The 13,101-nt window shown below is 45.0% G+C and overlaps 2 protein-coding genes across 2 annotated transcripts in view; one reads left to right on the top strand and one right to left on the bottom strand.

The window, feature by feature from the left end:
• The window catches only part of LOC105908303 (actin, alpha cardiac muscle), a 4,153-nt gene extending 3,587 nt beyond the window's left edge, over nucleotides 1–566 (bottom strand). Inside the window, exon 1 of the mRNA XM_012836785.2 lies at nucleotides 462–566. The gene's annotated coding sequence lies outside the window, so the exon portion shown is untranslated. The remainder of the gene's footprint in view (nucleotides 1–461) is intronic.
• Nucleotides 567–4,135: 3,569 nt separating this feature from the next.
• The window catches only part of eif2ak4 (eukaryotic translation initiation factor 2 alpha kinase 4), a 40,833-nt gene continuing 31,867 nt past the window's right edge, over nucleotides 4,136–13,101 (top strand). The window contains exons 1-15 of the mRNA XM_031580094.2: nucleotides 4,136–4,527; nucleotides 4,773–4,888; nucleotides 5,299–5,401; nucleotides 5,682–5,855; nucleotides 6,227–6,307; nucleotides 6,397–6,539; nucleotides 6,888–6,985; nucleotides 7,770–7,927; nucleotides 8,222–8,763; nucleotides 9,746–9,861; nucleotides 10,535–10,689; nucleotides 10,918–11,390; nucleotides 11,703–11,775; nucleotides 12,089–12,181; nucleotides 12,592–12,714. Coding sequence (XP_031435954.1) covers nucleotides 4,399–4,527; nucleotides 4,773–4,888; nucleotides 5,299–5,401; nucleotides 5,682–5,855; nucleotides 6,227–6,307; nucleotides 6,397–6,539; nucleotides 6,888–6,985; nucleotides 7,770–7,927; nucleotides 8,222–8,763; nucleotides 9,746–9,861; nucleotides 10,535–10,689; nucleotides 10,918–11,390; nucleotides 11,703–11,775; nucleotides 12,089–12,181; nucleotides 12,592–12,714 — 2,577 coding nt within the window. The 5' untranslated portion in view covers nucleotides 4,136–4,398. The remainder of the gene's footprint in view (nucleotides 4,528–4,772; nucleotides 4,889–5,298; nucleotides 5,402–5,681; nucleotides 5,856–6,226; nucleotides 6,308–6,396; nucleotides 6,540–6,887; nucleotides 6,986–7,769; nucleotides 7,928–8,221; nucleotides 8,764–9,745; nucleotides 9,862–10,534; nucleotides 10,690–10,917; nucleotides 11,391–11,702; nucleotides 11,776–12,088; nucleotides 12,182–12,591; nucleotides 12,715–13,101) is intronic.

The following is a 13,101-nucleotide window of genomic DNA, read 5'->3' as shown; positions in this document are numbered from 1 at the left end:
TGGCGGTCCAGAGAGAGATCCCATAGCAGCTGTCGGCACATTGTAACACCTCTGTTTACAGTTTGGCCCTTAGCCTCCTCTCCTATAACTTCATTCATAAGAGGTTGTAGAGTCTACACTATGCCTTGCCAAGATGATGGCGAGTAGGCACTGCCAATCAGATCTGTTCGGATGTGGTGTGTCTAAGGCTAATCAGATTTCTAAATTCCATGGCTGTCTTAAAGATGCAGCTGAGCCTGTGGATGCTGTGAGGTATCTTTCTTCCCGGTCAACCGTTTTTTTTCTCAGCACTGAAGATCTAACAACCACTAGAATGCTTAGTTAGAACTCCTGCATTAGAACTCCTGTTTTCTGCTATCTCACTAGACAACAAGCTGAAGCACAGCCGCTATGAACAACTCAGACAGTACGGACACTATCCCAACAGAAACAGCTGACAGAAACAGCAAAGATGCACTCACCAAGTTGTATCGCAAGACTGATGCTTCCACTGGGACAAAGAGTGCGAGGGAGAGGGCTCCTTAAATAAGACCCACGCTGGGGGTCCAGGGGTGGAGCTTCCAGTTCACACAGAAGTCCAAATAAGAGCTTCTAAATAAAAAGAAAGAAAACAACCCAGGAGTAAACATGTCTGGTCGGGCGGGACAAAGCTCCCCCAAAATGGATGAGACGCTGCCGTGGAAATAGTACTGAATAAAATTACACACAATGTATGTGCCTGCTTTGAAGATGAGGTGTGGTAGGGTCTTCTTCCGTTTGCAGAACGTTGCATTTCCGTGCTGTTCCAACTGTGGTTTTAACTGGCCAGGCAAACTTAATTCTCACTTTGAACTGTCAATTTGATAGCAATTAGGATTGTAACATTAGCCTTGCTTGTTTACCACTGAGGACGTGTTAATGTTTTCATATGGCTAAAGCAAGCCTTAGCAGATGCTTAATGTACCATTCTACAAAATGAAGTTGATAATATGGCTCCCATTTCTGTATTATGTCTATATTTTGTGAAGGTTTTTAAAGATGTCTGCACTTAGGAATGGGTTACATTGGCAGTTGAGTTTCATCAAAAAGTGTAGAGGTGTATGGGTGTGTAAGTGGCACATCATTCAAGAGTGGATTATTTGTGTCAAATTAAAGAAAACAGGAAGCTTGTCACCCAGCTTGTAACCATGTGAAGAGAAGACATGGATCTGCTTAAGGAAACGTTTGAGTGAGTTTTCTAGCTATGTCAAGGAAGGATACTGTATATGTCAGTGGGCCAATGCACTGGCTTGTCGGAAGGGGTCCTAAACATGGGGAACAGCTGAACGGTAATGCCAGCCTGGCCCGCTCTACCACTTGACTTGCCGGTCTGAGGCGTGAGCTGCGTCCTGATTGGCCCATCTCTCTCCTTTTAGGGTCACGCTGAGCAACAGGTGCTTCCAACGGGCATCCAGAGTGGGGCTGCAGTGTTGAGCTTTGCGAGTGGAGCTCCTTATTCGTCCACACACACGCGCACACACAATCTCTCTCTCTCTTTGCCTGACTGCTCTCTACCCTATGTGGAAATACCATCATTCTCCCATTAACAATATGTGCTTAAGTGGGCCCTTGAAATGCTTCAATAACTTTTGCTTCACATTATTATGTATCCCCCCTTACATCATTTCTATTGAAATGCTGTTTACAACTTAATTTGTTAGATTTTTATTCACCATACTGGGTCCATGGTTCTGTTGAAATGCTGTTTACAACTTAATTTGTTAGATTTTTATTCACCATACTGGGTCCATGGTTTATGTTCATAAATGATCACAAAAAGCTGAAAGGCTTAAGATATAAGAAATACACAAATAAATAAATAATGGTCACGGTGGTTGCAGTCATTGTTTTTATCCTGGATGTATGACTGATTAGGTCATGTCTAGTAATGTTATAGCTCCCTTGCAGTAATGAGATTTTAGGTGTATGGAGTCACCCTAACTCAGTGGCAGTTATTTGTTGAACCTGTTGGTTTATGTCACAGTTGGATTATGTGTGAGCATTTTTCACCTCCAGGCAGGCCTGGAGGTTGGGGGGACTGTCTATTTTTAGATGTTTTCTTCACTATCAGCACAGATAGGAGGTGGATGCAATGCTCCAGGATTCCCTTGCAGTTTAATTAGGCTTCCGCGGCAGCCAATGGGAATTTAGGGTGATAAGGCAGGATTGATGCTATGGCATCAAGAGGCTGATTTTGGAAACACAGCCTGTTGCCATGTAACTGCTCAAAGAGGTTTTGATTGACAAAAGAATTTTCCATTTGCTGAGCGTTACCGGTATGAGAGGTTTTTTTTGTATTATGTAAAAGTTGTTTGCTTAACATTTATAAACATTATACTGAAACAGTCATGCAATGACAAATTAGAATAAGCATGTCTGTTAAAAACAAAACACAAATAAAGGTATAGAAAGGTATAGAGGTATAAAGGTATAGAAAGTTTAGCATGTCAAGCACAAACATTTGATGTATTGGACATCTTAACATGTAACGTTATACATTTAAATATTGTATTATTATTTGGCTGGCCGTTGGTCCGAAGTGGCCCACAGAACTTGGCTGACTGTGACAAGTAACTTTTAATATATATATTTGTAAGTGGCCTACTCTGGTTAGTTATTTATCCAGACACCTCAATCTCCTTAAGACTGCTGTCATAGCGACTACAAGAGTCTACCTCTAAGATTTCAAAGATTACTTATCTACTACCTCACTGTCAAGTTTTTTTTAACCCTGGAGTTTCATCGAGGTGTCGTGTTATACGAAATGAATGGACGAGGCTGAGGTAAAGAACTATAACACTAAATAGTGTTATATCCTCCGCCAAGTACATTCATTTCAAATGACAGGACACCTCGAAGGCCTCTATCCCGTCTATACCTGTTAACTTTGTAGAACTAGTCAGCTTTCTTTAGTCACAGAGAAGGATAACCTTAGGTAGTTTTCTTGGTTACAGTTGATTCCACTGTTGGTGAGCCTCAATCCTTTAGCTTGCTATCGATAGCTGTGTCTGATTCTATGCTTGCTAGTTCTCCAGATGACATGTTATTTAACCACTGAGTTCATCACGTTGGCAAAATGAGAGAATACGTTTATTTTGTTCATCCATGTCTGACTCTGGCTTGTCTGACTGAGCACTCACTGTAGTACATTTTTTGATGGGCAGCTTTTCAATCAACCGTTATTTACTACGGCTGTTACAGATACCATTCAAAGATTTCCAGAACGGTAATTAAGAAAAACTTTTTCACCGGATCTGCTTAATGGAGAATTAATGGACACCTTCCAGACAATCAGAAAAGGGATGGATATTATACTATACTATACTATATTATATTATATTAAAGATGTTCAAGAAGTGGCACATGAAGTGGTACAGGAATGTTGGTAGACGTGTCTTAAATGACATTTTTGTTGCCTCTGCTGCCACCTAGTATTTTTCTCTCTCGCAGTTCTCTGCAACTGTATGCTACATCATGACGCCTGCCACGCGCCATGAACGCTATATGAACTCAGCACCAATAAGGTACATTTAGGGGCAATTGAATATCCTAGTACAAACAAACGTTTTCAACCTACAGCCCTGTGTGAGATTGCATTGTTTTCCAAGCAAAAAAACGACTTATTACCTCCACCGCCAATTATGTTTTCAGTGCGATGTATTGGTCAACAGGATTACGAAAACCCTACCGGCCAGATTTTCAAGAAACTTTGTCCATTGTAGCATGGGCCAAGGAAAAAGTCACTCAAGTTTGAATCAGAATCTCCGTGCGGATATACGAATAATTCTTTACTTTACTTTCGTTGACATAGACACGTTCGAGATAGGACATTTGGACTTGGCGGAGGTCTGAGCTGTCCAATTGCCATAGTCTTGATCATGAAATTGACATTGGGTCCGTAGGCTACACCTCACACTGGTGGAGAGACTTATTTTCTTATTTAACACAGTTCGAAGTCTTATCTCATTAATGTACTTAGTATATGGCAATAGTTTGATGAAGGCATTCAGGAAATTCAAATAAATATAGCAACTAAACAGGTTGGTTGGGTAAAATTCACAATCACATCACAATTAAATTCTGACTTTTATTTTGACAGAATTGAAGACATTACCCGGAAGTTCCATGTGGCTACTGTGTTGTTGGCGTGGATTTGACGTTGATCTGCAGTGTTGTGGTTGCGTATATCCTTAGCAGAGCCAAAGTTTTGTATAATCCGCATTAAGTAGTTGTTATCATATATTTGGAATCATGTAGGGATCTTTAGTAATAACATACGTTTAGTAAAAACGCTTACAAGCAACGATCTGTTGAAAATGCTGTGGTACCCACGTTTGTTTTGAAAGAGGCGTGCGCGAGAAATGTGTGCTGTGCAGCAGAATGAGCAGTTCTCCGTGCTCTCCAGATTGGACCGACGACTACACTATTCAACAGGAAAATGAACTAGAGGCCCTTGCAGCTATCTTTGGAGACGACTTTGAGGACCTCCGAACGAAACAGCCATGGAAGGTACGAAGCCAATAAATGTCCTCTCATGAAATGTTCCCTGCATAGCTATGACTGGCTAATAACACCGTGGGTTACTGTCTCAGCTAACGACAGGTAGCTAAAGTAGTTGGCGTGGCTTGGGAGAATGGCCAGGTGTTTATTGCGTCCAGTATACTATCACACGTCACACCTCATTTTCCATAACAGACTGACTGTGTAAATGTGTTTGTTGACACTGTGTGGCTACTCGTGGTCTTCCTCAACAGATTAAAAGATCACCAGAGGTATACCTATATCTACGGCCGAAAGGTCTTGGCAATGGGCAGGAAAGCTACGTGAGCGTGGATTTGCAGGTCAAGTGCCCGCTTACGTATCCCGATGTGTGAGTAGTATCTTTTCGTGATTCTAATTCCCCTACATACAATGCAGTATAGAAGACACGCCATGTTTTAGATGCCAAGGGTGGCACAGCATAGTAACCATATGTCCTCAGAATGGGCGAAGTACAGCATCATTTTCCAGTGACAGACCAGTTGTTACTTTTGCCATGAAATATGAGTAGCAGATGCTTTTCACTGGAATGGAGTGGGCCATGCATGGCATGTAACATGAATTGCACATGTGTGGTCCAGTTACTGAAAACACATGAACTCAGAACAATACTCAACGGTATTCTAATGGCTCCACACTGCTGTATCCCTGTCCCACACTTCTGTTGTGTGTTGACATGCTTCATCTTCAGCTGGTTGTGGCACATGATGTTAGTGATACCAACGGTATGCTTCCTCTCAGGCCTCCAGAGCTTGAGCTGAAGAATGCGAAAGGGCTGTCCAATGACAATCTCCAGAACCTCCAGACACAGCTCACCAAGCTGGCGTCCGAGAGATGTGGTGAGGTAAGGACCAGTCACATACTAGGACACCTATTCTACATGATAGTGATTTTGATGTTGATTGAGACCTTGCATTACTGTAATATACAGTCCTTGAGCTGGTCAAATTGATGTATGTCACAAGAAATGACAACCTAAAAACATTTTTTTAGAAAATGAGTCTTTGTGCCGTGCATCTGGCAAACACACTGTAAGATCTTAACATAGCACAAGTGAAAAGAAGCTAAATCCGTGCTCATCGCTCTCTTCCATTCTGGCTCCCCGTCTTTCTCCTCTGCTTCAGGTGATGATCTACGAGCTGGCGGACTACGTGCAGGGATTCTTGGTGGAGCTAAACGTGCCACCGTCGAGCTCCTTCCATGAGGAGATGCTGAAGAACCTGCGGCAACAGCAGGAGCTCCTGGCCCTGAAGGAGCAAGAGCGCATGGACCTGCAGCGACGCCAGGAGGAACAGATGGTGTGTGTGCGTGTGTGTGCGCGCACATGCCTTTTTTGTGTGTGTGCGCATGTCTTTTTTGTGTGTGTGTGGCAGGTCTAATGAATAGGGCTCGTCTTGCGTCTGAATTCTGATATTTGCATAGTGTAGGGCTGGAATATGACAGCTTAATATGGCAGCCCTCAGGAATGAGGGTTAGATATGTGTGGTTGCATTTGTTAGTACAATTGATATAGCGTGTTGTATTATACTGTAGGGGTGATGTATTAAATGTAAACATTTCTATCATTCCTATTATTCGGACCACATAGTTCACCAAGTATGAACTGTTGTTGTGGCCATAATCTATAGTGACTGACATTGTATCCTGATAATCTTTATGAACTTTCTAGCAAAATGAAATCCTCGCCGAAATCCAAAGACGGGATCAGGAGAAAAAAGAGGAGAAGAGGAAGAAGGAGCTAGCCAAACAGGTGTGGTTTGGTTCAGTTGCGTGCTGTGAGCTTGTGACAATCACAGGAACAGATATGTATTCATATTCTTTCTCTCTGTTGCCACCCAGGAGCGCCTGGAGAGTGTGACCCAGCCACAGGGGGATATCTCTGTGGCAGCAGGTTCCAGTTCTCCTGCTCCCCCAGCAGAACCCGTAGAACAAAAGAAAAACCCTGGCAACCGCCGTCGTACCACCTCAAGCAGCCGCCACAGGCAAGAGCAAGAGCAGCCTCCTTCCTACAACCATGACACAGAGCCTAAATTAAATATAGTTTTAGCATTAATCAGGACAACAAGAGCTAAATTAAACATAGTCTTAGCATTAATCGGGACAACCAGGGGACTGGGAGAGCATGACACTCAGCGACTCGAGGGAAACATTTGTTAATTTCTAGGACCCAGTTTTGTGTACATAGTCAACCCAAACCTTGTCAACCTAAAGCCAACTAGCCATGTCAGTGCATTTCCAGTGCGTGTTTTGAAATGTCCTCTTATTTCATTCAAGGCCAAGCTGTACACATTCACTGCACCTCACTGATCCATGTTTTCTTCCCCCTGCAGGAGAGACACATGTGGTGATGAGAGTCCACGTGCGGAGGTCCTGCACTTTTGCAACAGCACCATTGGAGAAGTGGTGGTGCACAAAGGGAAATGTATAGGTAAGCAGTGATATATAGTGCTATATAATGAGGTGATGCATAAAGGGAAATGTGTAGGTAAGCAGTGTTGTATAAAGAGGTGGTGCACAGAGGGAAATGTATAGGTGAGCAGTGTTGTATAATGAGGTGGTGTTAGTGGTACAGTGGTTAGCGTCGGTGCCCTCTAAGCGGATGACCCGAGTTAGATTCCTGTTTGCTGATATAGGTTGGGAAATTATTTACTCAGGGCGTGAGGGTTCAAACCAGATGTAAACATTGGCATTGTAAAGTGCTTTGGTGAAATTCTATTTCTAGCAAGGTGCTATTTAAGTAAAACATACATACATACATACTTACTTATGTAATACCTAAGCTGGTATAATCACATAAACCTCACTACACCTTCAAAGAATATTGTTGCCATTTTAAGGGGATGTTATCCAGTTTGTACAAGATAGCCTTCGGCCTTGTGACTTCCTCAAGTTTTCCCTGTATTGACACTACTGCTGTTATGAGGCTCATAAGTACAGGCCCTTGAGCTTGCACTTGTCACTTCCAAGAATTTGTTGCTGCCTTCTCACGCAGCCACGTGTTGCGTGCCTCTATCAGTGTAATGTGATTATTCTGTGTATGCGCTTCTGGCCCGTGCTGTGCAGAGACTGAGTGCAATATTTAATATAAGGCACAGCAGCGTGTGCGTGTGTGTGTGTGTGCGTGTGTGCGTGCTCGTGTGTGTGTGTGCGTGTGCGTGCATGCTCATGTGTATTTGTGTGTGTGTGTGTGTGTGTGTGTGTGTATTGAGCAGGAGAGAGTGACCGGCTGGGCCGCAGTGTGTATTATGCCTTTGACATCACCAATGGAGACTTTGCAGTAGTGTATGAGTGGACGCTTCACTGGAGCGAGAAGATGGGGAAGTTCCTCACCAGCCAAGAGAGGGAGAAGATAGAGAAGTGCAAAAAACAGGTGAACTTAAAGACTTAACTTCCATAAAAGTATAAAATAATACTAAAACTTAGTGTAACTTGGCAATTATCATAAAAATGGATTTCCATCAAAAAAATATTTTCTTTTGCTTTCCCAAATAAATGTCCAAAGCATAAATGTCCATGCATGCACATACATAAACACTATAATTGAAAACTGGTCAAAATCACAATACAAACAGTAGCAATGGATCGACTAGGCTTTTGAATCATACCCAAGTGTGTTTGTATCTGTAATCATACTCGATGATCCTTTACTGCATCCATCCTTCAGATGCACAGTGCGGAGAGCGAGCTGAACTCGCTACTAAAGCTGGAGCACCCCAACCTAGTTCAGTATCGTGCCTTGAGCTGCAGCGAGCGTGAGGACTGCCTAGTGGTGGACCTGCTCATGGAGCACATCCCCGGTGCCACCACCCTGGCATCGGGCCTGGCTGCGGGCACACCGGTACCCACCGACCGTCTCCGCCGGCACACCGCACAGCTGGTGTCGGCGCTGGACTTTCTGCACACCAACTCGGTGGTACACAAGCAGCTGGGGCCGGGCAGCGTGCTGCTGGACGCCCGCGGGGATGTACGGCTGGCCGACTACAGCCTGTCCAAGCGGCTGGCGGACGTGTGCCGCGAGGACGTGTTCGAGCAGGCGCACGTGCGCTTCAGCGAAGACTCGGCGCTCCCTAGCAAGCCGGGAAAGAAGGGCGACGTATGGAGTCTGGGCCTGATGCTCCTGGCGCTGAATCAGGGGAAGGAGGTCAAGGAGTACCCGCCGACTGTACCCAGTGGCCTGCCCACCGACTTCCAGGACTTCCTGTGCAAGTGAGACAACTTGTGGGGTCATGGGTGTGGGTGTTGTGAATTCATACACTGTTTGTGTACAGTATGTGTGTGGGTGTGTGTTTTGTCAAGGCTGTCAAACTCCAGGTGAGTTTCGTACAGGCAACAAACATTAGCTCTGTTGGGCTCTTCCAGGAAGTAGTCTTCGGTGTATTAGTGTCTAACTAAAGGGTTCTCCCCCTCATTGTTTTGAGTATTTCTCTGTTTAGCATGAAAGCATTCAGCATGAAAAGCCATCTCCACAGAAGCATGACCTGTCTTTCCACTTTAACCCTGAAGCTGACGTTGGCATTTCCCCATTTAACTGATGCTGATTGAAGGCTTGTATTCCCCAGCCTCAGTGCAGTGATGTGGGTGTGATGTTGGTGGCTACCAGCGCTACGCCCGGAATGTACCAGATCAATGGCCGTCTGGCAGCTCTATTAATACAGAGAGAACTCACTGGAAGTTTCCATAGCAGCCTCCACGTGCCCAACCACACTGTGTGTGTGTGTGTGTGTGTGTGTGTGTGTGTGTGTGTGTGTGTGTGTGTGTGTGTGTGTGTGTGTGTGTGTGTGTGTGTGTGTGTGTGTGTGTGTGTGTGTGTGTGTGTGTGTGTGTGTGTGTGTGTGTGGGGCTATGGGTCCTGAGTGAGTTGACAAAGTGCTTCTGTTAATAATCATGATGTGATGCCATTGTGTGTGTGGGCCTGGTTGTGTGAGTGTGTGTTTGGGAGAACTGTGACTGCCTTGTGCTCATATGTCTGTGTGAGAGTTACAGGCAGCATGATGGCAGCAGTGTGTGCTCTCAGTTGACAGTCACATGTGTATTTGTCAGTTTCATGGTGTGTTCTCATGGCGTGTGTCTGACAAAGAATGATTAAATGGCTGTTTTAGCATGTTGGTGTGTGAATAAATGAATCAGCAGATATGTGAGATTTTACTGAGCAGAGCACTGTGTGTGTGTGTGTGTGTCTGTGTTCCAGGTGCTTGTGTCTTAATGATGCTGATCGCTGGACAGCTCATCAGCTTCTTGATCATCCATTCCTCCGATGCCCATCTCCCAAAAACACACCACAGTGTCAGGACACCAGCCCAGAGGGTATTACAGACACGCACACATACACAAACACACACACACATACTCTTTCTCTCTCTCCTGCATGTTAAGCCAAAATGTTACCAACGAAGGAAAACACCAGGCTGGAAGGTTTATACATATCTGAACATTATGGGACAGTAGAAAGCATTAGAGTGATAAATATTGCGGAAAGTACAATTAATCTGACTCTCAAACAGTATATACGCCAGTTGTGAACAGTTTATTAATACAATAAACGGTAAGCTTAAATGTTACAAATATCAGTCAAACTGAATGTAATATACAACCCAAATGAATAAGTACAACTGTAAATAATAGCAAGTGTTTACACAGGTTGGATGCCGATTAGACAGTCCAGGTTGAGTGTGGTATGACCGCTACCTTTTGACCCCTGGCCAAACACAGTGAATGATTAAATTCTCAGAGTGAATTTTGCCTTACAATATTACAGTAGTGTACACTAATTTTTGTCTGTACTCACATACATTATACTCGCACCTCTTCAGTCATACACACACACACACACACACACACACACACACACACACACAGACACTCAGACACACTGTACCCTCATGTACACTGTTATTCCTCTCATTTATACTCGGCTCTAACTCTCATCCTCTCATGTCTGTGGTGTTAAGTGTTCATTGATGACCCCATCTCTCCTCAGACCTTGGTGATGACTTTGCCTCCACGGTGGTCCCTCACAGCCACCTCCTCAGCGCCCTCTTCAATCCGCAGGTGCAAAAGCAGTTCTCCCGCTACTACAACGAGTTTGAGGAGCTGCAGCTGCTGGGCAAAGGGGCCTTCGGTGCAGTCATCAAGGTATAAATAGTAATAATAAACACTTTGGAAAGCACATTTTATATGTCGATAGCAACTAAGTATTTATAGAATTCAGTAAAATGAAAACATGGAGATATAAGACAGATGTACCACAGGATCGCCATCATCTCTGTTGAGCCAACTTTCTTCCTCCTGTCCGCCCCTTCGTCTTTCTGTCTTTCCCTCCCTCGCTCTCTCTCTCTCTGGTCCTCCCCATTTCGCTCTCAGGTGCAGAACAAGCTGGACGGCTGCTACTACGCGGTCAAGCGCATCCAGGTGAACCCGGCGAGCCGGCAGTTCCGCCGCATCAAGGGCGAGGTGACGCTGCTGTCGCGCCTCAACCACGAGAACATCGTGCGCTACTACAACGCCTGGATCGAGCGCCACGAGATCCCCGCCACCGGCGTCCTGAGCAGCTCGGACAGCTCAGCGGCCCCCCAGAGCACCCCTGAGAGAGGGCCCCCTTCCCCTTCCCCGTGCTGCCTGGGGCCCCCCAGCTCTCGGGTCTCCCCCAGGCTGAACGAGCTGGGCCTGCCGGAGGCGGACATAGAGGACGCGGCGCCCCCGCCCGCGCTGGCCAGCTCTGTGGAGTGGAGCACGTCCATCGAGAGGTCGTCCAGTGCCAAGTGCAGCGGACAGGAGTCCAGCAGCGGGGACGACGAGGAGGAGGAGGAGGCAGACGTGTTCGGGCCGTCCTTCCTGTAAGAGCAGGGGATGATTGGTGCGGGGGGAGTTTGTATGGGGGAACTTTGTGTCTGTGTCATTAAGGTCAAAATAATTAGGACAACTTGCTTGTTTTGCAAGGCAGGGCAGCAAAACTAATTTTTATTACATTTGTAGGATCATAATTATACATTTGTTTTTGTCTATCTATCTATCTATCTATTTATATATTTATCTCAGTGTGAATGTTTGCATCCAACGGTCTGTCTGTCTGTATGTATGTGCCTTTGAGGTTGATTTATTTATGTTGATTTTTTCCCAACCTTGTTTTGTTTCTTGTCCCATTTCAGAACATCTGATGGAGACTCAGAGAGTGACATCATCTTTGAGAATGGGGGCGACAGCGGAAACAACTTTGCCCCTGTGAGTCTTGTCGCTTCATGGGCCATATTATTTATAATCTATATTTATAAATAGCCCTATTTGCTTTGTGTCTGTTCTTACTGATTCACAGGTGTATTAGGTTAAAACTATTCCCTTTTTATGGCCATACAATTTGCTAATTCAGATTGATAAAATCCTACATAATGAGGTAAAACCCATCATCTGACCTAAAACCTGGTATGGGGAATAATATGGCAAGGCCTTCTAAGCCTGGGTGACATGACATGACAAGACAAAACAGTACAATGTGTTGGCGGCTCCTCAAGCATCATATCTGTTTTTCCACTGGCAGGAAGAGCCAAGCAACAGGAGAGGTGCTGTGGACACTACAGAGAGCTCAGACGCAGAGAAGCCCCTGCTTATAGCCCACTTTCTCTACATACAAGTGAGTGTCCCACAACGTTGCCCCTAGTTCAGCTTGGCATCAGCAATGCAGAGCACTGGAGCACCTCAAACATGAATACTAATGAAATGTGTACATCCATGTTTTAGTCTGGATAAATGTACTCAAAAATACATATTGACTGACTAAAAAACATCTGAACACATTTTATGTCATGCACACCAATACTAATTTATTAACACTTTATGAATGTATACACTTAATGTCAAGTTTGATAAAAATCATCATGTCATACTAATGTTTGATATGTCTGATAGAAGTGCCTCATCATGAGTGAGTCCAGATACAATCTTGCACTGTGTGACTTGCCCACCAGGGGGCGATCTTGTCCAACGCTGCCCCTCTGAATTCTGCCCTCCCATCCCCTCTCCTCTCCTCTCCTCTCTGTGTAGATGGAGTACTGTGAGAAGAGCACGTTGCGGGACACCATTGACCAGGCTCTGCACCTGGACTGCAGCCGCTTGTGGAGGCTCTTCAGGGAGATCCTGGACGGCCTGGCCTACATTCACGAGCAGGTTCCCCTATCTCACCATCTTCACTATCTATAGGTCTAATCCAGTCTCAGAGACAAGATGCAGAGGAATGAGATGCTAAGTCAACCTGTGGTTTAAAAGTGTAAGAACATGAGAATGGTATTGGAGGATGTTGAAAGAGAGTGGGGATGGTAGGATGAAGAAAAGAGAAAGAGTGACAGTGAGAGAAAAAGGAAAAGTGTGAAATAACTGAAGCAGGATCAGATTAGAATCGAGCCCTGCGGTTGGAAAAATCGTGCGTGTCAAACCCCAGTCGGTCATAACACATTAAAGTCGCGGGGCCTAGAGGGCGAGAGAGTGAGTGAGCGCGGACGTTGCCAGGTTCTTTTCAGGAACTCAGTGTGTGGGGATGGATAAACACAGTGCCGG

The sequence above is a fragment of the Clupea harengus genome, chromosome 14 (genome assembly GCF_900700415.2).
Source record: "Clupea harengus chromosome 14, Ch_v2.0.2, whole genome shotgun sequence".
Lineage (NCBI taxonomy): Eukaryota > Metazoa > Chordata > Actinopteri > Clupeiformes > Clupeidae > Clupea > Clupea harengus.
The sequence above is the reverse complement of the archived record's forward strand: the minus strand, read 5'-3'. Positions and strand labels throughout refer to the sequence as shown.